Source organism: Pleurodeles waltl, chromosome 10, assembly GCF_031143425.1.
Source record: "Pleurodeles waltl isolate 20211129_DDA chromosome 10, aPleWal1.hap1.20221129, whole genome shotgun sequence".
NCBI classification, from domain to species: Eukaryota; Metazoa; Chordata; class Amphibia; order Caudata; family Salamandridae; genus Pleurodeles; species Pleurodeles waltl.
In genome coordinates this window covers 180,211,073-180,236,628 of record NC_090449.1, presented here as the reverse complement: position 1 = coordinate 180,236,628, position 25,556 = coordinate 180,211,073, and the positions used below count along the sequence as shown (strand labels likewise).

Here is a 25,556-nt window from a genome sequence, read left to right as displayed (position 1 = left end):
GGGTCAGTAGGATCTGGTCGATGGCGGAGGCCAATTGTCCTATTTACAGGAGTCCCTGTGCTGGGTTTGGGCCATGTCCCCAGAAGAATTTAGTGAGGGCTTCGTTGAAGAGTAACATCAGTTCAGATGTGGAAACCCCCAGCTGAAGCACTTTTGTTAGGGTGTTGGTCCTGACCGGTACCATAGGCAACTCTAGGTCCAATACCTCGGCTGCTCTACGCACCACCATGGCGTATGAAGCTCCCTCCTCCATAGCCACAGAAGGAGGGGAGAGCATGCCAGTATCTGACGAACTATCCAGTCCACTGGGTTTCCCTATGTCCTTTTACCTGTCTTGCTCCAATCCATATCCTAAAGGGTCCTCAGACCTCTTCCATTCCTCATCTGTGCCTGGCTGTTTGAAATAAGCCTCAGGCACTGATCTGGGCCGTGTCGGCGCCGTCAAAGTCGAAATTGGCGTTGCACAACGTCGTCCTGACTTTGGATCATCCAGAATGAGGATGGGGCTCGCACCACCAGTGCGTGCTGGTGGTGGGGGGAGCGTCGACGTTGGGACCAATCCAGGAGGAGGCTGACTGTGTGGTACCAGCGTTGCTCCGGATCTGATATGGGATCTTGGGGTCCCTAACAGCACCGAGGCCGAAGTCACCAGCGTCTAACCTGCTGGGCCCCCTGCGTGGCCTGAAGACTCACAAGCAGGGGCAGCCCACTCAAATACGAGGCACATGGCTTTGTAAAATTCTTTAAATTAAATGGGGTCACTCCGGCTCCCGGATGGGGTTGGGGGGGTGGGGGGGAGACACAAAGTTTGCCATGGCATTGGCTCCGCGGGACAGTGCAAGTAACATCGACATTCCTGAGTTGCCTCGTCGGCTGACGGGCATGCAACGTCGAAGTCCTCTTGGACTTCTTCTTCTTCTTCTTCTTGTACCTATACCCAGAGTGCCCCAAGGACCTGGAGTGCAAAGAAGAGAACTTGGGGCTCCTGTGATCGCCTCCTCAAGCGAAACCATGACCTCCTAGGAGTCATGCCAACCGACGTCAACTGCCAGGCTCCCAAGCGCTTCAGAGACCACTCTCTCAAAGCTTTCTGGGCCATGGCCCGGCAGTCGGAACGCAACTTTGAGTCGTGGTCTCTGTCGAGGCACCAGAGGTATACCTGGTGGGGTCCCGGATGGGGTGGGGGGGGGGAAGACACAAAGTTGGCCATGGCATTGGCTCCGCGGGACAGTGCAAGGAACATCGACATTCCTGAGTTGCCTCGTCGGCTGACGGGCATGCAACGTCGAAGTCCTCTTGGACTTCTTCTTCTTCTTCTTCTTCTTGTACCTATACCCAGAGTGCCCCAAGGACCTGGAGTGCAAAGAAGAGAACTTGGGGGTCCTGTGATCGCCTCCTCAAGCGGAACCATGACCTTCTAGGAGTCATGCCAACCGACGTCAACTGCCAGGCTCCAATGCGCTTCAGAGACCACTCTCTCAAAGCTTTCGGGGCCATGGCCCGGCAGTCGGAACGCAACTTTGAGTCGTGGTCTCTGTCGAGGCACCAGAGGTGTACCTGGTGGGGTCCGTCACAGACATGGCGCGATGACATGCACCACACAGCTTGAACCCTGTCTTCTTTGAGGACATCTTGCACAGATGAAAAAATCTTTTACAAAAAGGTCTGCCAAAAAAGGCAGAAGGTAGCTCGATCCCGGACCTGCGCTTAAGCGGCGCGGAAGGAAAATAAATGATGTACGGGTGCCGGGGTGGTGCCTTAATAGACAACCGTGACATCACAGACCGCTCCAACGACGCCGACTACGCCACACGGAGCTGAACGATGGACGCAGATCCGAACAACGCGACCCGACAGCGTCGCATAGGGTATTGCTCAGCAAAAAATTCCGGATTTGAAGCGGATGCCAGAGAATTCAAAGGTAAGGAGGAATTTGCAGCCAGAAGTTTCTATCAGATGTCATAATGCCAGAGTGGTGTTATATGTCTCCAGTGATGTTCCCCAGCGCTGCATGCAGTGACAGAATGGAGCCAATGCCACCTATTGGTGTAGAAGAGTATTGTTATATTTCTTGATCCAGTCTGTTGCCTGGGAAAATTCTGAAGAGGAGGAATCTGCAGGTAGATAGAGTATCCTCTAATAAGATCACTGATGAAGGTAGGTAACTTTTTTTCTTCATCAATACTTCTACCTGCGGATTACTCACCTTTCAAATAGATGCCGCAGCTGTACCCTCACCTATTTGGGGGGTCTCAAGCAGTGGTCAAACTAGGAAATCCTTCAGCACCGAAAGAGCAAAACGGTCTTCCCTTATCACTTCTGAGTCCAGGTAACCGTGCTACACAAACGAGTGAAGGGAAGTCCATGTTGCAGTGCAACAAATCTCTGCTCAGGTGGAACGAGCAAGGACTCCCTCTGGTTGTTCCTTCTTTGCAAAGGCGTAACAGATTTTAATGTGGTTGATGATATGATGTGACACAATCCTCTATTGGACTGCCTTAGCCTTTTTGCTACTTACTTATCCTACAAAGAGCTGGTCTATTTTGTCTTGTCGATGTAATAACTGACTGTTGTACAAGGGTCAAGCGGATATAACCTCTTTGGTGGGATAGGGTGGTGAGTAGAGGTTGCGTAGTGTAATGGACTGGTCTAAAAGGAATGGGGTAGCCACACTGGGTAGAAAATTCGCTTTAGTCCTGAGAACTAACTTGGCTGGGAAAAAACAGGTGAAGGGTGGACAGATGCACAGGGTTTGCAGCTCACTGGCACATTGTGCTGAAGCGATAGTCACCAAAACACTGTTTTCGGGGTCAAAAGATAAAACTGGCAACTGTGTAGCGATTCAACTAGCACCCCCATTAAAAATGTCACAACCAAATGTAGGCTCCTTTGGATCCAAAGGGTGTTGTGGGAAACATGCATGTAGGTGTTCCTGTTTTCAGTTTCTATTTGCTGTGAATTCTGGTAAGCCTTTTTCAGGATTTTTCAATGTTTTCAAAAATTATGAAAAAACAGTCATAAGTGTACATTCTTTTTGCTCTGTGCATAATCATAGGGGGTGGCGTTTGTGTAGTGATTTAAAAAATATCTGCTTTTATTTTCTTCCTTTGTGCTTTCATTCCTATTGTCATTTTATTCCTACATTTGTTTCTGTATCTAACTCCCCTCTGTGTACCCTTTCATTGAATTTGCTCTTTTAAGTAACTTTTCATTATTTCTGTCAACTTCCTGCCTGTCTAATTTGCCCGTGCTCACACCCTCTTTTCAGCAATCCTGTCTCATGTCAACAATATGAAAGAACAGGGAGATATGTTCGCACCCTAGTAAGAATTGATTTAAAATATAACAAGGCTTATAGTGGGCATTTAACACACCTTCCTGCAGTTCTGTTCTTCAGCTAAAAGGCAAAGCTTTCCTGAATGAAGATTTTATTCTTAGCACATGAGATATATATACGCAGTATTAAGCCTACTGTGTCCAGGGCTGATTTGATGATTTGCTTGGAGGCGTCGTGGCTGCCCCTTATCAATTCTGCGAAGTGCTCCTTTCTGTAATCTGGCAGACTAGGTACCACGTTGCTTTCTGTTTTTCAAAATCTGTGGGTGCACCTAGCTGGTAGACATGTGGCATTCATGATGTAAGTGGTTAAATGTCCTGCAGAAAATAAGTTTAACTCCACTGCCTCCAATTTCTATCTTGGATGGTGGGAAAAGCACCAAGATTCTACTTTTAGCAGGAGGAAGCCTGCACTTCCAGAATTCCAGTAAAGGTTGTAATGGAAGAAGTGAAACAAAGTGCACTTCAAGCTGAAGAAGTGTGTTACCGTTGTTTATTGAAGTAAGAGGGTCACAAAAAGGCTCAGCCATCCACGGAAGAAAGAAACGTTAACCCGTCTCTGCTCGCCGCTCTCTCTACATTCCACCCTCACCATTCTCATTCCACTCTGAAGTCAGAGATGACATCAGAAAGGAATACTACAAGGCATTGTTCCCTGGAGCTAGCCTGTACCAGCGAACAATCGGTCTACTCACAGCAAGAGGCAGAAGTTGGTTTGTCCCAAGCTGCCTCAATGACGCTCAGCAAGGCCATGTTTCAGGTATCAGTTCTGACCCAGCAGAAACTGGCAGTTCTAAAACATTTTCTGCCTTCTTCAGTACTGCATTGAAGGAAGCTACCTCAGGGGGTGCTGGCACAGAGGGACACTCCAGCTCCATGTTTATGGATGTATCAAGGCCACTTGCGTTTTGCAGTGCCAAGTAGGCTGTCACATTTGAGGGTGCCTGATGGAGCAAATAGGCTACCTCACTGCTGTCGTCATCATCATCATCATCATCATGGGGCATTATCTCTTGCATCTGAATATAGTCCAAATCTGACTCCAAAATGTAATTAATAGCTTTCTAGTATTGTTGATGTGGGTCCAGGATGGAATTCCTCACTGTACTTGGCCTCTTAAACCAATTTTGGTTCCTCCATTCTGGATCTCAACGAGATGGCCTTGGTTTTTGGGTTATGTTCCATGTAGGTGAGGAGGCAGCCCCGATTTTAACATCAGTGGTGGAGACAATGTTAAGAAGGTGGTGAGAGTGTGGCTCCAGCTGGTGCAGCAGCGTTCCCTGAGTAAGGTATGTGGCTTTCAGGGTGAACCTTCTGGCAGTATCCCAGTAGGAGCTCTGAATTTTCCTACAGGGCTTACTGATGCTTGAAAGGGGCTTGCTGCATTCCTGAAAATCGCCATCATGGTGTGCAGAAAACGTGTCAGGTTGGCGCCCTGTGTCGGCAACTTCTGGTAAGCTGGATAAGACGTGGAACAAGAAACAGCATCAGGCCCGGCACTGGAAGAGGAACTGGTGCAGAGACCATCAAGGTAGTCAGGACAGACACTTTAGCAGCTGCCAGAAGCAAGAGTGCTGGCTGCCTCTTCTTCTCTTTAGACGACTGGATGGAGAAGTGGGAAACTTCATACCAAACCTTGAGCGATGTCATGCCTTATGCTCATCGCATACATGCAACATGAAGAGTTTGGCTTCCTGCCAATTGATAGCCTTGGTATGCATGAACGTCATGTGCAATCAACAAACTCAGACCTTGTGAGGCAGAGATGGACATCTGTCCATGGCAGGAGCAGCAAATTCTTAACCCAGACTTCTCCATTGGTGATATCCCTAAAGCAGTGCACATCATCTGCATCTTTATAAATAAACTTGAAAAATCACAATGGCAGAGACCAGCTCACCTGTGCACGGCTGGCACTGAACCTCAGTGCTAGTAGCGCAAAGTAAAATGTTAGCGCTCACCTACGAAATGTCAGTGGGTCCAAGAGATTTCCACAGCATAAATTCCCAAACTGGCCAGCCACACAGCCAAAAATCCTCCCAAAATACCTCACTTGACAGTAGAGCCCCCAACGAATAACTTGTGTGATGTGTTAGGAGATTAATTTGGATAGTAGTTACTAGATTTACTATGTTGAAGAAGGAAATAGGACTTTTGCCTATTTGGGATTGTTTTCTTCTTGTTTAGCTGACTGGTGAGCAAGAAAAAAAGATTCTTGAAAAGCTGTCTTCCTGGGATCCTCCATGTGATGTTCTACCATTAATGATTTTAGAGGGAGTGTCTGTGGTAAAGAACTGGAATCACAGATAAAGTTCCTTTGCCGTGCCATCACTCTGGATGGGATTTAAGAACCTCCAAAGAGTGAAATCATGCATGATGGAATTTCCATTCATAGTTTCGGAATGCTTGTAGCTAGTCAGGAAGAACCTGATGCCCATTTCAAATGGGGACAAACACAGAAAGCGTTTATGATTTGTATGCCATACTTTGCGGTTTGGCACTAGTAAATTAGCAATAACTACCTCTAGGTGGGTTCTTCTCGCTTTTTTGACAATGTACAACAAAGCAGCTTTCCTGATGGATAGTGGCATGGAGTTCACAGTTTGGAGGCTGCTCCCTAGAAGATGTGCCAGAGGGCCCTACTTTGAAGGTTCAGAGAGCTCTTGCTCCGTGAGTGTCTGGTCACAGATCTTTATATGCTGAGGGGGCTGGTTCCTAACTAATCCATGAGCTCTACATATTTCTCAAAGATATCTTCTAAATCCTTAGGCTGCATCACAAGCTGTCTCCTGTTCACTAGCTACCCGTATCTTTAACATGGTCGTGCTACACTCTGGCGTCATAAACCATGATTTTGTCAGGTCACGGACTAGCAGAATGTTTGTATGGGAGTTAAAACCGCTCAATGAGAGGAAGAAATAGAGCTCATATGGAAATTGTGCTACAATGCCGGTACCGGGTTATTGATTTTACAGCAGCGATGGGGCAGTCGTTGTACTGTCAAGTAGACTATAATTATAAAATAGGATAAATTACGTTTAGGTTTTCAGTAGTAAGAGTGCCTTAATAAACAGAATATGCATTTTCTTAAACTAGCACAGAAACTGTTACTGCGGCCCACTTCACACGCCAGAACTCTGTGGCAAGAGTAGGTTCATCTCACTAGTTCAGATAACCCACAACTCTTGCCTATGAACTAGTAAAATCTTGAGTGCCTGCTTCCAAGGTGTGTGTAGCCAACGTTTCAGTTTCAGATCCTGATGAGGATGGCACAGCCATTTTCCGTTCCCAGGTAGATAAAATGAGTTCCATCAAGTTAGATGGTAGCAACACATTTAGTACAGTACCCTACCAAGCCAAGGCACTAGTGTTGCTGCTCTTGACCGTCAAATCCAGAGATACTGTTTTTGAAAACTCCTCAGATAGTTTTCAATTGAAACTTTGCACAAGTGAGGGAAGACTGTGCATCATAACATAATGGTTAATCGAGGCCGAATATGTTAGTCATTACTAGGTGTGTATTTGGATTTGCAGCCTACACAGTTTAATAGTGTGTTTTGTTATGGTCAGGCCTCTTTGAGCCTCAGAAAAGAAAATCTAATCAGACGCTAAAGGAAATACAACTTTATGATTTGGTGCTAAATGGACCCCTCAGCTGCCACAGCTCTTTTCAATAGTAGATTCGAATCACAGCTGGTTTGACACCGAGTTTTGAATATCCCATGGTAAAGATGCTGATGTGGAATAGAAAAGTATTTGACATTACACAATCAGAGACACATGAAGCTTGCATTCAATCAGGGGATTCTTGAGTACTGAAGTAATGGGAACGGAGTCCAGCCTCGCAAACAAGTACGTGCGTTTATTAAGCGTTGGATTTAAATTGTGGTGCTTTCTCTCCCTCGGTGAGCAAGCAACTGCCAAGAGAGAGAACACCTCGAACAACATTCTATATTCACATTCCATTACACGTTCGTCTCGAGGCCAGCATAATGTGGATACCTCGAGGTACATTACAACACATCCCTCTCCGTTAATAATACATAAACTGAACAATGGAAGGTAAAATACAAAGAGAACTTAACAATAACTCATTCAATACAAAGGAAAAGAACACAAAAAAACAATAGAGGAAGCAAGAAAGGAAGCGAACCCACAAATAGTAACCCTTACTAATTATGATACATAATCATTTAAAAATGCAGGTGGTCTCCTGAGTCTAGAAGACCTTGCACTCACAAAATTAGGAGTTGCGCCCATTGTATCTACACCAGAACCTGAACTACAGTAACCACTACCACCATTTGCTTGACCCCTCATGTCACATAACTGGCCACTGACACCGGCACGAGTTACACAGGGAAACACCACTTCATCATCTCTCATCAACATATATCCACTACAGTCATCACGCCCTACACTCTTCGCCTCTTCCCATACATAAGCAAAATTTGCAACCCTCCTTAAATTCCAGCGTTGACCATTAGAGAGCAAAACATGCCACTTCTGGACCTCCTGAACCCCGAAAGGTCCTAAAAATTTGCACAAACCTCTCATTATTCTCCCTGATTTAACTTTCACCAAGTCACCTGGTTTAATTCTCAAATCATTACGCTCAGTTTTATCCACAGCATCACCACACACAGACTTGCCCATTGAATCGTCATTGGATACATAACACCCCATTACCAATTTCTCCATCCACGATGGTTTCATCCTACAAATGGGTTTCCTACCCCTCATGACCACAAACGGTATTCTACCAGTACTCATGTTCTCAGTGGTACGATACGCCCAGACAAGTTCTGAAATGACACACTCCACATCTAAATTATTGACCATTGCTAACTGTAACCCACCTTTAATCATACGATTAGCTCGTTCCACAATAACATTCGCACAAGGGTTATACAGAGCGGTACGTGCATGTCTTACACCACATGACTCTAAAAATTCCCTCATTTCTCTAGACGTCAATTGTGTGCCATTGTTGGTGATTAACACTTCAGGAAAACCTTCCTCAGTGAAAATCTCCCGCAACCCACTTACGGTTGCAGACATAGTGACTTCAGACATAAATTTGACAATCAACCATTTAGAATAAACATCAACCATGACAAGTGCAAAATTCCGGCCCCTTCCTGTTCCTGACAGGGGTCCAATAAAGTCCAAACAAACACTATGCCATGGCTTGCCCGGATCATTTATACTACCACCATCAGACTGTGCTCCGACTTTCAAACGCTTTTCACTCTGTATACACTCAGCACACCTCTAAACCCACCTTACGATATCATCGTCCATGCCAGGCCACCAAAACTCCATCCTAAGTCTTTTTTTAGTGAATGTTTTCCCCAAATGTCCTTCACGAGCAATGTCAAACAAATCTTTCCGTACCCCTGCTGGTGGGACAATTTTATCACCACGCAAAACCATCCTGCCTCTAATTTCTGAGAGCTCCTCCAATACTTTACTGTAGGGCCGCACCAACACAGGAAGGGTGCTGTCTCTTCTTCGCCCTTTTTTTTGTAAGGTCTATAACATTCTTCAACACATTATCATTTTCCATTGCCAAATCCCAATCACTCTTATTCACAATTCCCCCACTCCAATGAGTGACCTCACACATAGACGCAACAGCTCCTTCTTGTTCCCATTCTAAAACACTGTCCTCATCCATCGATTGCCAATCAAGAGCTAAACGTGACAGGTAATCAGCCTGTACATTCCTCCAACCTGGAATATACTCAATATTATAGTTATATTCTTGCAAACATGAAGCCAATCTGGCTAATCTTGCTGATCCTTTGCCAGTTCCACCAGGAGAAAGAATCTTCAATAGAGGTTTGTGATCAGTACATAGGGTGGTACTACAGCCCCAAATGTACGTGCGAAAATATTCCACACCCCAAGTTGCAGCCAATGCCTCCTGTTCGATGACCGCATAATGTCTCTCAGTAGCTGTCAATGTTCGTGAAGCAAAAACAACTGTTTTTTTAATGGAGCCATGCATCTGAGACATGACAGCCCCAATACCTGTGGCACTAGCGTCAACTGTTATGATCGTACTCTTCTTGGCATCAAACAACGTTAAAATGTCAGCATTGCACACTGCCTCTTTTATTTGTTGAAAGGATTGTTGCTGCGCCACATCCCACATAAAACTCACTCCTTTGCATAAAAGTACCTTCAAGCTTTCAGTTTTGCTCGCAAAGTTCTTCACAAACTTGGAGTAGTATTCAATTAAACCCAAAAAGGATCGCAATTGCTCTTTATCCTTAGGGGCAGGTGCCGACCTATTAGCATTTAGCAAGTCTTTCTTTGGTTTATTCCCATGCTCAGACAAGGACTGACCACGATATTCCACTTCCTTCACGAGAAATTGACATTTTTCCTGTCGTAATGTCAAGCCGTTCTCTGACAACCTATCCAACAGCATTTTCAAGTTGACGTTATGATTTGCTATAGAATCGCCAAAAACAAGAATATCGTCTTGGAAGAACATTACATTTTCCAACCCCTTGAAGATGTTGCTCATCATTCTCTGAAAAACGCTTGCAGCAGATGCTAAGCCGAAGGCATCCGGGTAAACTGGTACGTCCCTTCCATAGTGATGAACGCTTTGAGAGCTTTGGATTCAGGATGAAGTCTTAACTGATGATAAGCATGTTTAAGATCTAACTTAGAGAAATACTTAGCTCCCTTACACAACAAGATTAACTCGCTAATGTTAGGCAAAGGAAAGTTGTCTGTTACAATATTTTGATTTAACCCCCTCAAGTCCACTCAAAACCTTAACTTTCCATCTTTTTTTTTTTGGGAGATAACAATGGGTGACAGCCACTCAGAGGCCTCCACTGGTTCAATGAACCCACTGTCCAACTTTTCATTGAGAAGTACTTTAACCTCTCCTCTGACCGACACTGGCACTTTCCTGACCTTATACTGTACAGGAATAGCCCCTTGTTTCAATTTAATCTCATGTACATAGCCCTTCAGTACACCCATTTCTTCTCTAAAAACATTCTTTGCCCCACGCAGGATATCTGCTAAAGGAACATCATCAATGACCATAACTTGACTAGGAGCGCATGGATCAATAGTGATACGGAGATCAAACTGATGTTGGCAACCTAAAATAGGAGGGTCAGACTCAGCTACGTAGACTTTGCCAATTACCTTCCTCCCTTTGAAAGCTATCTCTGTAAGTATATAACCAACAATATCAATTTGTTCACCCTGATAGCCACCAGGATTAAAATCTTTAGGTAACAATCTAGTTGAATGCCACTTGTGATGAAACAGATTTTTAGGAATGATAGTGTATAAGAAACCAGAATACACCATTAATTCTACTGGCATATTCTTTATGATAAACTCAGCTTTAGGTCTTTGCATTCTCCTTACACCCACCTCAACCCTGTCAGACTTGGACACACACAGAACTCTCTCAGCTTTATCGCTCATGAATGAGTGTCCTACCTCATTGACAACCACAGCTACTTTCCCTTTGACCGCTTCCTTTTCTTTGCAGACCCTTGCAAAATGTCCCTTTTGTCCACACCTCCGACACTCCTTCCCAATGGCAAAACAATTTTTTGAATCAGAAGAGTGATACTTACTACCGCATTTAGTACACATTTTACTACCGACCTGTTGACACCTGAAAAGCTATTATTGAACTTTCCGCATGATGATCAAGTAGTGACAGCTACATCACCCTCAATGGATGATACTTCTTCAGAACATTTGGACTCTCTCCTTTTCATCTGTTTCATACAAGACTCAGGCTCCTCAACCACCTTCGCAATCTCTATAGCGTCCATCAATTTGGAGTCTTTTGCTGCCCACAATCTTTCCTGCATTTTCCTACTCCTACATTGTACAATGAGCTGGTCCCTAATTAATTCTTCGGTTATAGCCCCAAATCTACACTTAACTGATAGCTCCCTTAAGCGAGTAACAAATTCATCCACAGATTCACCTTCCTTTTGGGACTGAGTGTAAAACCTAAATCTCCGCATGACCACATTTTCAGTTTTGGCAAACCTCAATTCCAACCTATGCCTGACTTCTACAAATACATCATCAATAGGTTGCCCAGATTGATCACCCGCCTTAGGTAAATATTTGCACACACGATGTCCCTCATTACCCAAGAAACTAAGCAAAATGGCCCTTTTTCTATTGGAACCATTCAAAGCTTCAAGATAATTATCAAATATTTCTATCCACTCCTCCCATTGTATTGGTGGGCCTCCTGGGTGCATCAAAAACGGAGGCGGGGAATTGAAAGCTGCAGCTGGATTATCCATATTACCTTTAATGTCAGTGTGTCGCAAAAAAATGTTTTCTTCTTCTTTTTTTGTTTTGTTTTTATTCTAAGCAAGGTGTGCCCATCACCACAGAAGACACAATGACAGATGAAGACCGTAGTAAATATGAGAAACAAGGTGTGCCTATCACCGCTGAAGGTACGATACTAAGTCTAACATTGTCTGAACATTGTCGGCAATTTCGTCGTCTTCTAGCACATAGGGGGTTATTACAACTTTGGAGGAGGTGTTAATCCGTCCCAAAAGTGGTGGTAAAGTGACGGATATACCACCAGCCATATTACGAGTCCATTATATCCTATGGAACTCGTAATACGGCTGGTGGTATTTCCGTCACATTTGGGACGGATTAACACCTCCTCCAAAGTTGTAATAACTCCCATAATGTCCATTTGAAGTAATAGGAGCTTTCCCAACGCTCCAAGATGGCCACCAATGTGCGCGATGCGTGACCCGGTTGCTAAGCGATGTAAACAACAGTGGAGATGCACGCGCTAGCGCTTAGTGTCCATATGCCATCGCTTCTCCAACGCCCCAAGATGGCCGCCAATGACGTCGGAAAACGTGCACGAGGCGTGCCTCGGTTGCTAGGCTACATAAACAACGAGTAAGAGGTGCATTAGCGGAAAATCCTCGCAAATCGATAACAGGATACGGCCGATATTGCGAAGACGGCGGGTACGATAAATCCAGTGGGTCCCAAGCATCCACGTTGAGTAACAATCGATCAACTTGCCTCGCAAACAAGTACGTGCGTTTATTAAGCATTGAACTTCAATCATAGTGCTTTCTCTCCCTCAGTCAGCAAGCAACTGCCAAGAGAGAGAACACCTCGAACAACATTCTATATTCACATTCCATTACACGTTCGTCTCGAGGCCAGCATAATGTGGATACCTTGAGGTACATTACAACAAGTACCCAAAGAATGTATGTGACTTTACAACAAATACTTTCTACAACACAGCATGATTAATGACCAATGCAGGACAATACTGAAGGAATAGCTAAGAAATGATGAAACAATACATAAGAGTTACAAGAAGGTGGTACAAAGGGTTAGGGTAGTTTATATGCGACAGGTTTTATGCCAGTTGTTCTTCTACTTTTCGTTCTGTATTTATTTTTAAATATGGCTAAAATGGAAATTAGGTTATTTTTGGAGTGAGCCTAAATCCTGTCAGTCATGAGGTGCAGGCCCACTATAGGGCTGATTGTCAGGTAACGGAGTTTAAAAAACAGAGGGACCGTTTCCTAATGAGGAGTACACAGCTAAGGATGTGCACACCGGGTGTTATTAAAATGCGCACATGGTTGAGTGTACTGATTTATCACCTGTGGGAATTCATATTATTGAAACATGTCAGGCATCCAAGTCTGAGTGTATACTTATCGGTTAAATATATGTGGAAACGCACTAGTTTCAGCTTCATTTTTTGTTTAGTTAACCCAATATAAATATGGATAACGACAGCCGGAAATGAAAAAGAAGAAAAAATACCATAAAATCGTGAGCCCTAATGAATCAAAAATATAGTTGTCGTGCTAGGACAATGCTCGTTACTGCAACTTTTCTGCTGTAGACAGTCGATATCTTGATCTGCAGCACATAAGTGGCCCAAAGCACTTCTTCAAAATCCTTACCCCACCCTTACTGACATCCTATGATCCTTACCTGGCTCTAGAAACCAGGCTGCTTAGACAGATACTGGCCACGATAAGATTAAAGCGGTGATAGGATGACACAAAATACACCACAACTGAGCATAGTACAAATACGTGGAGCACACATCCACACAATTGTAATGCAGTGAAAAGCAGTGATGGACCAGAGCAGAGAAGAGACCTGCATCTAAAGCATCTGGCTCAGACAGCCTTGTTCAAGGAGAGTGTATCCTCTTTGGTAAACGCCTCCAGGTAGACCAGTCTCAGAGGAAGGGAGTTTGCACTAACTGCTTTCCTCACCATTCAACAAATGGCCCTTTTATTATTATTTTATAAAGGTTTGATGTGTTCTTGATGGCTATCTCGGACGAGTGAAATGTGCCTGTAGACTCGAGGATTTTCACATAAGGTTTTTAATGTATTCCACACTCAACTGTTACATGGCAGAAATATGTAATGCTTATGCCCCAAAGGTATCAAACTGCAGGAACTAATGTGATTAAAGGAATCCTATTCTACACATTCATCCAATACATTAAGTATGTACTGAGTAAGTGTATTGGATATCTTTAAAAACTTACCAATCTCGTACAATTTACTCATGTTTGCCCAATCAACTCGTTAGCCTGCTCAATTAATCCTTCATCATTCGTTATACTGACATTTACTCAAGTCCCACCCACCACTTCTCCCAAACTGTCAGGCAGTTTAATAGGGTATAAGGCAGGGATAACAGGGCATAAGGGAGGGAGAAGTATAACATTGCGACCAGCCCTAAAGTAGTAAGGGAGAGTTTATAATTTCCTGACTGGCAGGGTTCAGAGTACTTTAATTTTTTAATGCAGATAAAGGACGATTACAGGTTACATCTTTGCAATGGCAAGGGTCACGGGGTGGAACCAAGTGCCCCAAAATGTGGAAGGCTACCCCAAGACATTATGAGCAGTCTTAAAGTTGTAGGGGTAGTTTGATTTTTTGTGTCTGGCAGTGCTTGGCGTACTTTAAATTTTTAAGGCGATGAAGGCAGATTGCGGGTCATATCTTTGCAATGAGAAGGAACAATGGGATTGGAGCAAGTGCCCAGGAATCAGCAGGTCTAGTCCAAAATATCGTGATCAGCCTTAAACCAGAAAATTGCCTGGAAACTGCTTATGTTACCAATTCCAGTTCTTGCCCTTTTGCAATGTTTTTACTCATTCAACAGTTTCTGCCTGGGGCATGTTGTCATGTGTATTACAGGGCCTTCTCTGATCAACCCGTTTTTGGTGTGTGTGTGTGTGTTCGTTCTCTCTCTCTCTCTCTCTCTCTCTCACTCACTCACTCTCACTCGCCCATATGGCCAGGCTGGTTCTGTGTGGCTGCTTATAATTTAGTCCTCATTGCCATTGTAATTTGTGCGCCCTTCTTTCACGTACTCATGTTGCCCATCTTACCCTGAAGGTGCTGTGTCCCATAATATGATAACTGCATCTTGGTGGTCATCACACACAGGAAGACGCTTCCCAAATAGGCTTTCAAACCAAAATAACACCCCACAAATTGTATCAGTAGGGCAGGCATGAATACATTCTCAGTGCTAATGGCAGTCAGGATAATTAAACCCTGTTTCACATATATTATACATTCTGCAGATGTCCCCCAATTGCCAAACTGAATGACCTCTGAGTTGTCTTGATAAAGCTAAAGCCAATTATTGATTTCTATCTTGACCTGAAAAAGGATACTTTGGGTTAACAAATTATTTAGTAGCATCATCAGGGAAACAAAAATCGGTGTGTTATCAGCATCTGATGGATAGACTAGATTAATTTAGTGGAGCAAAGACAATTGCCAGATGTAAATGTTGAAAAAGTACAATGAAAAAGAGTGTGTCTGCCCACCTCCCACTGTGGCGCAGGTGACTTCCCTGTGTGACAGTTCCTAGAACCAGTCAGGAAGAAGTGGAAATAGTCCAATGCCGCTCAACACTTCTTATAATCTTAGCAACAGCAGCAAGTATTCTACCATATCAAATGCCGCCAAAAGATTGAATAGAACCATAGCTGAATAGCCGTTGCTTACAATTGAGCAGATGTTATCTGTGATGTCTAGTAAAGCAGTCACAGCTTCTTGAAGATATGGCCACATATTATCAAAAGAATTTAGGTGGTGAGCCAAAGGGGAGATTCTCTACTCTAAAGATTTACTGTGATAAGTTGAGATCCATCAGGCTTACTTACTTCTTGATCTGGCTTTACAATAGGTGGCCTTGGAATTGACTCTAGCAGTAGGATTCCAATTTGCTCTAGTGAATGTAAGTAAATTCAAATGGGGGAGGTGGGGGTGAGGTCAGCCTCTTTCCACAAATCAGAATCAGAGTTTGCCCATAACTGTGTGGAATGAGAAATACTGGGTACATATTAGATGATCAACTGCATCAGGCTGTTCAGCGTAAGATTTAGAGAAACAAACTTCATCTGGAGATTAATATCTCAGAATATTAGGCTTGTGTTGACCCTACCAATAGCAACTATAAGGCGCAGTAAGGAGGCGGGGTAAGGTAAAAAAATATATATTTTTGATTCAAATTATAAAATAAAAGACAATCACACAAAATGGTTTTACATATGTACAAATAACATTATTGTCTGATAACTGCTAGATACAGAAACTAAACAAAACTACTGAAATCAACCATCAATTTATGACATGTCCATTCAATCAACACTTAATGAAAGTTAATGTTGGTGAGAACATTAATACCCAAATCTATCACTAAAATGGAGCGATTCTACTGGGTCATAAAAACTAAAACCATCACCAACCCCAAAACGGATGGCCTTGGAATCCGGCAGATTACAAAGAGACTCACGGGTTCTGGTCGAGGACCAACTGTGACCATTTTAAATGCATACATAGATTATAAATGTTACAATGTATGCCTCACGTTTCAGATGTTAAGTGAGGCAGGGAGATCATTTTCAGTTTTGTCTTAACAATGGCTGTCACCACTTCTTTTGTTTAATCTATTCTTTCTGATAATATGATAATGTCCAGGACCCAATATGTTTATTGTCCATTCTGGTAGTCCAAACCAGAATGGACAAGTGATTCTAAACCAAAGAAGCAGACTTGAGAATGGTCTATAAACTAATCACAAACGTCTTGTGCACGGTCAACTACAGCACTCACTTTTATTAAGACACAGTAGAGTTTACAATGTGCAGGCCTACGAGTCTCCAGTCAAACATTCTACAGCATGCCTAAGTGCTCAAAACAAATTCATATACAAGCTCTTTTGAGGACTAGCAGTGAAGGCACAATTTAAAGTTTGTAGGGAAATGAAAACCCTCCAATTTCTGGAAGAAACACTAAATACAAAGTATAATCTACTAAATACCTAGTATAAACCATCTACTGAATTTCCACTTGTGTTAGTGTAGTGAGTTCAAGGAAGCATAGCAATACTACAACATCCAGAATGCATAAGGGCATCTACGAAAGTTCAGGGTTGAAAACGTTGTCCTCACTGACTTGTAAGGAGGTGGTTACCCTAACCCTAATGACCTTTTCCCTCAGCTTGGCCCTTAAGGAATTAATGCAAGAAGGCAACCTATACCAACCTCTCAAAAGTTGCACACTTTGATAACTGACCAGCTTTCTGGCAAATCAATAAATACATACGTCCATCAGTTATTCTAAAATAGGAGTTTCTTCAGGGAAGCTGCACAAGTAAACCTTATTATGATGTAGGAGATCTGCAGCACGTCAATAGCTTTCTTAGAGTACAGAAATAGAGACCATATGTCTTTCCTACTGAATCCAGGGTCCAGGGTTTGATACAAGATCAAATGAATAATGCAGCAAACCAGTGATGCCACCATATTTCACAGATATGTGGAAATATTATCGTATTCAGGGACATAGTTCCTTAGAATCCAGATAACTTTGCTTGCCCTGGGTGGTGTACACACCGTATCACTAACATGGGTACATAACGTGCAGACTACGATCAAGACAGCTTTTCCCCTTAGCAAGAGAAATTGCCTTGAAGTATATAAATGCATAATTGGGCAACAATTCTAAACTATGCACACTTTAAAAAATAAAAACAAGTTATGAACTCCACCCAGTTTCACTAGGAGTTAAAAACCATGCCCAATACTGATATCAGCTCTTGTTTCTATAATTCCTATACACTCTTGTAAACTGCCTATGATACTTTCAGATACTTACTCTACACCATCACTCACAGTATGGTGGAGCAGAAAACACCACCATAATTAACTATTGCTCGCGACTCGGCAAACTCATGCCCCTCCCCTGTCCTATTTCTAGTTAGAGGAAAGGAGCATTAGCCACCATTTGCTGTTCAGGGAGCAGAAGTGGGCTGCTACTGAGAAAGAATGCATTATCATCATTTATGGACGTAATGACCTTTACACTCCAAACAGTTAAAAAGCTACTGAAACGGCTGATAGTCAGAAAAGGGGACAATCCCCGGTGAGTGTCTTTAGAGGGCCATTTCCTTTCAGGTGTTGGACTTCATCGGAAAGTACAAGGCAGACCCTCCCACTGGAACGAAAAAGGAGTTTAGGAGATGTTCATCCAGTTACGCTAACAGGACTACCCATGAGGAAAATAGGCCTTCAGTTGCTTTTTACTCTGAACGGGATGACCTGCTAGGGTGATGGTGCTCATCTTTTGGAACAGTTTGTTCCATTCCGACATTTTTTGCTTTTGTACCCTGTCGTTTCTCTACACGTAGTGTTTTCTATGAGAAAGTGTCATAAGCCTTATATTTTGGGAAAACTAGATTGCTAATTGTAGAGTGATAGTGAACAGATTTGTGGAAGATAACGGTGTATTGTGCTAGTGATTCGTGATTTCTTTCTTCTTCTAATTTTTTGCTGTCTTGTAATTTAAGGTGCTGCATGAGTGCTGTTTTTTCTAGTCACAACAGTGGCTGGGCACTCCATCTTTATTCGTATAGCTGTGATAAACTGTATCTGGTACTTCCCTTCATCAAGTCTCTGAAGCTATGTCTTGATCACAGATCAAAGCTACCTTGCTGAATGAGAAAGACGTTGGAGATCGCGCTTTATTTTTCAGATCAAGTAGCAGGTATCGTTGTCTGCAGGGAACACACGCAAAATCACCTTAGACTTGAAAGACGGGCCTTGCAATTAGAACAATCACATAAAAGCCAGGTAGGCGGTATCATGTTAATCCCAACAATCAGTTAACTAATAGTAAAACCTCCACAATCGTAATTATGCAACAAAATACAATAAAATACCTGGAAAACAGTGGTAGTGTTCTAGTTGCATGCTCCTAAGTAAAGATTTTAGTCATCATTTTAGGAGGACAAAATAGAAGCTTTTTGGTAGTCTTTTCACCTTACATATAGCCACATCCTGAGTAATCACTAGTTATGACCACTCAGAATGTGGCTTGCTTTACAATAGATTTGGATCAAAAGGTTTACATCCACACTTAGGGGGTCATTCTGACCCTGGCGGTAAAATCCGCCAGGGCCAACGACCGCGGGAGCACCGCCAACAGGCTGGCGGTGCTCCCTTGGGAATTCTGACCGCGGCGGTACAGCCGCGGTCAGAAACGGAAAACCGGCGGTGTACCGGCGGTTTTCCGCTGCCCTGGGGAATCCTCCATGGCGGCGCAGCTTGCTGCGCCGCCATGGGGATTCCGACCCCCATACCGCCATCCTGTTCCTGGCGGTTTTGGCCGCCAGGAACAGGATGGCGGTATGGGGTGTCGTGGGGCCCCTGGGGGCCCCTGCAGTGCCCATGCCAATGGCATGGGCATTGCAGGGGCCCCCGTAACAGGGCCCCACCATGATTTTTCAGTGTCTGCCATGCAGACACTGAAAATCGCAACGGGTGCTACTGCACCCGTCGCACCCCTTCCACTCCGCCGGCTCCATTCGGAGCCGGCATCCTCATGGCAGGGTGTTTCCCGCTGGGCTGGCGGGCGGCCTTCTGGCGGTCGGCCGCCAGCCCAGCGGGAAACCCAGAATACCCGCGGCGGTCTTTTGACCGCGCAGCGGTATTCTGGCGGTCCCAGCCAGGCCGGCGGCGTCCGCCGCCGGCCGGGGTCAGAATGACCCCCTTAGTGTAAAACAAACACACTAGCCCTTAAGTATTCAACAATATCTCATTGTGCTTATATTGTGCTTCTATGATAACAGGAATATATGGACTGAGCACGAGGTGTCAGACATTACAGTTGGCTGCGTTAGAAATACATCGAACGCAATAGATTGTATAAAAATAAAAAAAAACTGTAGAAACAAAGAAACAAATCACAGAAGATGAAGTACTGAAAAATTGAAGATTTCGCTTTCTATAATGTACAATTACAATAAGTAAAATACCAATAAAACATTTAGTTATTACATGCTTTATTTAGTTAGTCAAATATTAACATATTGCAGATGAATGGAATGTTACAAATGTATGAGTAAATGGGCTTTAACCAGTTTAGATAAATATTTTCATTTTAAAAATCTTATGGTCAGCAAGTGTGCCTCTAGAAATGTATTCTTACAAGGCAAGTATTGCCTTACTCTGATTGTTATGTCAGTCAGTAACATGACTGATAACGTTTTCAAGTAAATTAAAAATACAGTCTTTGTTTGTCAAGATGCCGTCCATGATCTGGTTGATTAATCCAAGAAAAAAATGTTACTAAACTGTGTTGCACAGAGCTTCTTTACCTCTTCTGAAAATAAAAGAGAAGAAAGAACATTTTAGAAGGGAAAATAGAAAGCATTCTGTATTCATGTTTATTACAGAGGGTTCTAACAAATAAGAGCGGGTATCCCTAAAAGGAGCCCGTGATTAAGAATATGCATTCCGTGTAAGGAAGATTGCCTTGAGGTAGATTAAAGAAGTGCATACATAACAGATCCTTAACGTCCATCAATGGTCCATCCATGGAAAAATACTGCATTATTTACCTAGTTCTTTATCACCAGCAAATAGGCCTCCAGCATGCCTTTTTGTTTGATGAAGTCTGGTCAGAGCTTGAGAACAAGCATTGGCAAAGCCAATAGGTCTTGCCTATGCAAGAGCGATTGGCTTTGCTAATGCGTTTTAGCCACGTTGTACACCAGGGTGGCCGCTGTTTAGCACGGCTAAAAGTGGTGTAGAAGAGAGTGGCATGAAGTGTTGTAGAGTAGAATGGTGAAGATTAGAGAAGAGTGTTGAGGAAGAGTGTTGTGTACTGGGGTCACGTAAACTTGCATACACTGGGTGGCATAGAGTAGATTGGACTGGTGTAGGGTGCATTGAGTAGAGTGTTTAAGAGTACAGTGGCATAGAGTGCAGTGTCACTGAATTCAGTTGTGTACAATACATCATCGTAGAATGCAGTGGTGTAGATTAGAGTGGTGCATTGTGGAGTGTAGAGTTAAGTGCCGCAGAATAGAGTGGCGTAGAACAGAGTGGTGTGGATTGGTGCAGAGTGAAGTGGCATAGAGCTGAGTGATGCAGAGGGCAGAGGTGCAGAGTAGACTTCAGTGGCATAGAATGCATATTAGAGTATAGTGCTATAGGGTGTAGTTGCACAAAGTGGAGTAATGCATAGTAGAGTGGCATAGAGTTCAGTGGAAGAGAGAGCAATATTCTAGTGTGTCAGACTGCAGTGGTGTAGAGTAGAGTGAAGTGGCATATAGTACAGTGATGCTGAGTAGAGTGGAGTGGCATAGAGTGCAAATGTGAAGAGTGCATTGGTGTAGAATGCAGTAGTAAAGAGTAGAGTGATGTAGAGTGCAGTGGCATAGAGTGGACTGGCACAGAGTGGAGTACAGTACAGTAAAGTAGATTGATTCAGAATAGAGTCAAGCCGTGTATAGAATAGAGTCAAGTGGCGTATAGTGGAGTGGGGCAGGCCAGAGTGAAGTTGCACAGATTGTAATGGCATATAGTAAAGTGGCGTAAAGCGTGCAGTGGCATAGAATGCACTGGTGCAGAATAGAGTAAAGTGGCGTACAGTGGACGCCACTCTAATCTACAAAGTATAACATAGGGTGCAAAGGAGTGCACTCTAGCATTAAAAGTGTTCCATATTCCTATAGCACAACCGAACTATGAGAGGAAGTGCCCAGAGGAGTTTTAGCATATATTGCAGGAGCATAGAGTTGAGTGTTACAGAGTAAAGTGCATTGGCAAAGATTGAATTGGCATTGACTGGAGTGGTGTGGAGTGCAGTGGCGAAGAGTGTAGTGGTGTAGAGTACAGTGGTGAAGTGTGCATTGGCATAGAGTACAGTGATACAGGGGAGAGTAGAGAGTTGTAGCATGTAATGGCAAGGAGTGCAGTGGCGTAGAGTGTAGTGGTGAAGAGCATAGTGGCATGGAATGGTGTAAAGCAGAGTGGTGCAGTGTAGAGTGCAGTAGTGTGGAGGGGTGCATAGTAGAGTGAAGTGGCACAGAGTGGAGTATTCATGTTGTGGTAGCATGCTGCCTAACAGACAACACATTATTAATTCAAATAACCATTACATGTGCACAGAGATACAGTTTTACTAGTAAACTTATAAAGTGTACAGACGAAAATGTGTTGAAATTTCATCAGCTAGTGCAATGATTTGTTTTCATCATATTAAAGTTTTGGCTTCTAACACACTTCAGAAATAACAAAAAGTGCATCATTTGTGATCCTAATTCTGATGCATTCTGAAATACTTACACAGTTCATTTAAATATTACTGTGTGCTAGAAAAAAACTCTTTCCTATCCCCAGTATCCAGCAAGATTGTCACATAAATCCCCTCACTTTGAAGTCAGAGAAAGAAAAGTAAAAAGCGCCCTTGAAAGACAGCGCCTGACATTTGACTTCGGTCTTTGAATGCACAATAAATGTGACAAGATAAGAACAAGATTTCCAGACCTGTTTACAGAAAGGGAACATACAGAAGGATACTGGAAATAAGGTTTGGGCAAGGGAAAGTATGAACGCAAGCTGGACAGCCTAAAACAAATAAAGTCAGCAAATGAATGCAAGAAAATGTGAGTTACGTACCACATAGCCAATTGTAAGCATTACTAGGTCAGTGTTCTGCATCTGGCCAGGATAAGCTAATGCATACATTCCAGAAGGAAGTTAGTACAGCGCTAGCATGGTGGATTTTCTGCAATACTATAATTGGAATGGTAATGGGAATGTGTCCGAGATGAGGCCACGTAAAAAGCTGACAATACTCACAAAACTATAAATAGTCGCTGTTCACAAAAAAACAAAAACTGACTGGTGGTTTCCACACTGGAAACCTACTCCTGCCGAAGGAAGGAAGTGTTTGAGTCCAGATTTAAAAAGGCAGGTTAACACCCCAGGAACTTCCAGGCTTTAGGCTAGGGAAGGTTCAACTCAGAGAAACATGATTTATCTGTGGAGAAAATAAACTGAAAGGAAAATGTCACCTGTAAGTAAAAAGGAAGTAGTCTTTGCAATGCTACAATTCTCTCAGTGTTGGGACAGACTTTCCCTGTCATTGAGTACTGAGGATTGACGGACTGGTGTGGAGGCCCTTAGGGGTAGAAATTTGTTTTTGGGATTAAGCGGGTCTTATAGACTGATTTTGGTGTCAACTGGTGAGGTCTTTTTGGCGCGATGTTTAGGCTAGAAGCCTGGCTCTTTGATGAAAATGCTTTCCCTAGAGCTAAAACTCCTGTTGAAATTGAACCCCAGAAGGCAGATCCTGAGATTATGTGGACGCTTTTGGTGCAGTCTGTGTCCTAGGTGTAGGCTTCACTGGGGCCCCTGGAAATAGTTCCTCTACAAAGTCGGAGTGCTCATGAATTCACTCAGCTATCTCTGGCCTCCCATGATACCGGATGGGCCTTCCCTCTCTTGGATCGAGTATGTCCAGTTACGTATTCAAAATCTGGGCTCAAATGATGATTCTGGAGTACTTTTATGCTGCATTCTGTAGGCATCCTCCAATATTAAATCCTGTAACTGAGACCGTCTTATTTTTGAAAGCCTAGCATGCCGGACAATTTGATATTTTGTGGTCTCTTGGGAGACAAAGGTTATAGACCCTATGCTGGGCTGACCACAGGAACTTGCTGCTGTTTTAGGGCAGACGTAAAAGAGCATGTTACCCACGCCCCCTACCAACAAGTCCTTTTCATATACTGTAGCCTCAAAATCCTCTGGTCTGGATTGATTCCGAAGCAGCTGGCGGTTGTGTGGTTTTTTCATGTCTTGTAGGAGATCTGGTCCTTGGAGTTGAACAATTGGCTTTTTTAGTACAACAGATCTGGTGGTCTGCAAAAAGATGCCCACATCAATTTGTGGAAAAAAACCACAATGCAAGGTGGAATCTGTGTCATGGTGCACTGTGGGTCAAGCAAGGGATCACGAATAACTGCAAAATCAAAACCTCTATTTCAGAGAAAAGCTTCAGTCTCCAACACTAAATGGCAGGATTGTGCAAAGCAAGTGATCTACAGCTGCATATAGTGCAAACAGTTTTCTATGTGAATACACAAATCGCTTTAGTGTCAAATACAGACTGTCTGCCCTGTGGATTGTCCTCAACAATACGTGCAAAGAAGGAGCAAGTATGCAAATAATTTGCAAAGCTTACTGTGTGAATTGATTTTTGGAAATGCTGAAAAGAGTGGAAATGTATGCACTATCCTGCCACATTAAAATATGGTGGAGATGCATACGGCATGAATCAACTCAAAGTAAAATATCCAAACAAGTAAATGTGCCACCCACATTACTCGTCTAGACCCTTCTGACCCTATTTGTACTTGGTCAAGGGAGACCCTATATTGCAATAAAATTAAATTGAAAACCTTGACATTCGCCTCTACAAAAGAATATGTATTACACAGGGAAATCGGTTGCCTCTGCTGACTACCAATAAATTGCTTTCATACACCACTCACATCTCAGTCCCCTGGGACACCTCTACTAGGCCATAATACTTTACTACACAGAGCAATATTCATAGTCCATTTCCTATGAGAACACAGCCTAGGGCAGCATTTGGGGTTTGTGTCTGCCACGGCCCACCACAGCAGGTAAGAATTGCAGAGTTCTGATTCGGTTCCAGATGCCAGCTTCAAAGGGCTCATTCACTTGCCTTTTTCTCATGTGAGAGGAGTGGTAAGATATCAGATTTTATTCCATGCTTGTCACAACCAAATGAACACTATCTAATCTCTGTAACGTGATATGTGAATTCTCCTCACAGCAAGAACGGTTGTTTTATCAAATTTCACACAATAATACTGTACATATTGGTGAGCATTTTTAGGTATCTGGCATTATTTACCACTTTTTTCCATTTATCTCCTTGGAAAGGGGTTGTAGAATTCCCATTTCATCATTAAATTCAGGGATCACAGTTAGGTATCTTTGCCAGCCTAGATTACCTTCTAACAGGTAAAAGCAACGCAGCTATGTCTGGCAAAGAATGGTTTCTTATGTAACAAGCAAATAGGACCAAACCCTCTCAAACTGACCAAGTAGACTGTTACTATCAGCTTCTCAGCTTTGTAAACATTCCATTACACTGTCCCCATATGCTCTGCAGTGGTGTTGTATGAGAATTGTTTCTTGAGGTTTTCCCATCCTTCGCTTGGAAGGCCACAATGAAATCCATTCAAAGACCACTGAGCAGGGAAATACGCAAATTCTAGGAGGAGTTCATCTAAAGGGCGGTGGTCGTCGGTGATTCGGCCAAAATGACATCACCCTCTTAGATATTCCTGATCTTTGCAGAGTCTTAAAATGGCCCATCTCTGGACATAACTCCGTTGTCTTTAAAACGGTCAATGATCCATCTGGCTAGCAAAATACTTATTAGCCACATTGCAAGTAGCTCCCTACAATAAAGTAAAGGCTGCACGGACTGTTCTATGTCCTGGCTCTGCTTTTCCTCTTTTTTTATTTTAAAGCTCTGAAATGAAAGATCACATTCCTCTTCCATTCTGCCAGTCTCATATGATAAACCTTAAAAGATGTGTAAATTGTAGCTGATCATGGACGTGATAGAGGTGGCTAAAAGGGCCTTCTCCAAATGTTGCTGATCTGGAAACAAGGCCTCCTTTGATAAGATACTTCGATAAGATTCAATTTTTATGCTCTGTTCTAAATCCTATGGAATTTGCATGAAATGGAGGTATGACCTTTGAACAATTCTTTTAGTTTTAATTTTTTCCATTGCAGCTTTTAGGTTACAATATCTATTCGGTCAGAA

At 43.2% G+C, this 25,556-nt stretch overlaps 1 protein-coding gene across 1 annotated transcript in view; it reads right to left on the bottom strand.

Moving 5' to 3' along the window:
• Positions 1–19,867: 19,867 nt before the first annotated feature.
• Positions 19,868–25,556, bottom strand: part of CCZ1 (CCZ1 homolog, vacuolar protein trafficking and biogenesis associated) — a 223,559-nt gene continuing 217,870 nt past the window's right edge. Inside the window, 1 exon segment of the mRNA XM_069210148.1 lies at positions 19,868–20,057. Within this exon segment, the coding sequence (XP_069066249.1) occupies positions 20,002–20,057 (56 nt within the window). The 3' untranslated portion in view covers positions 19,868–20,001.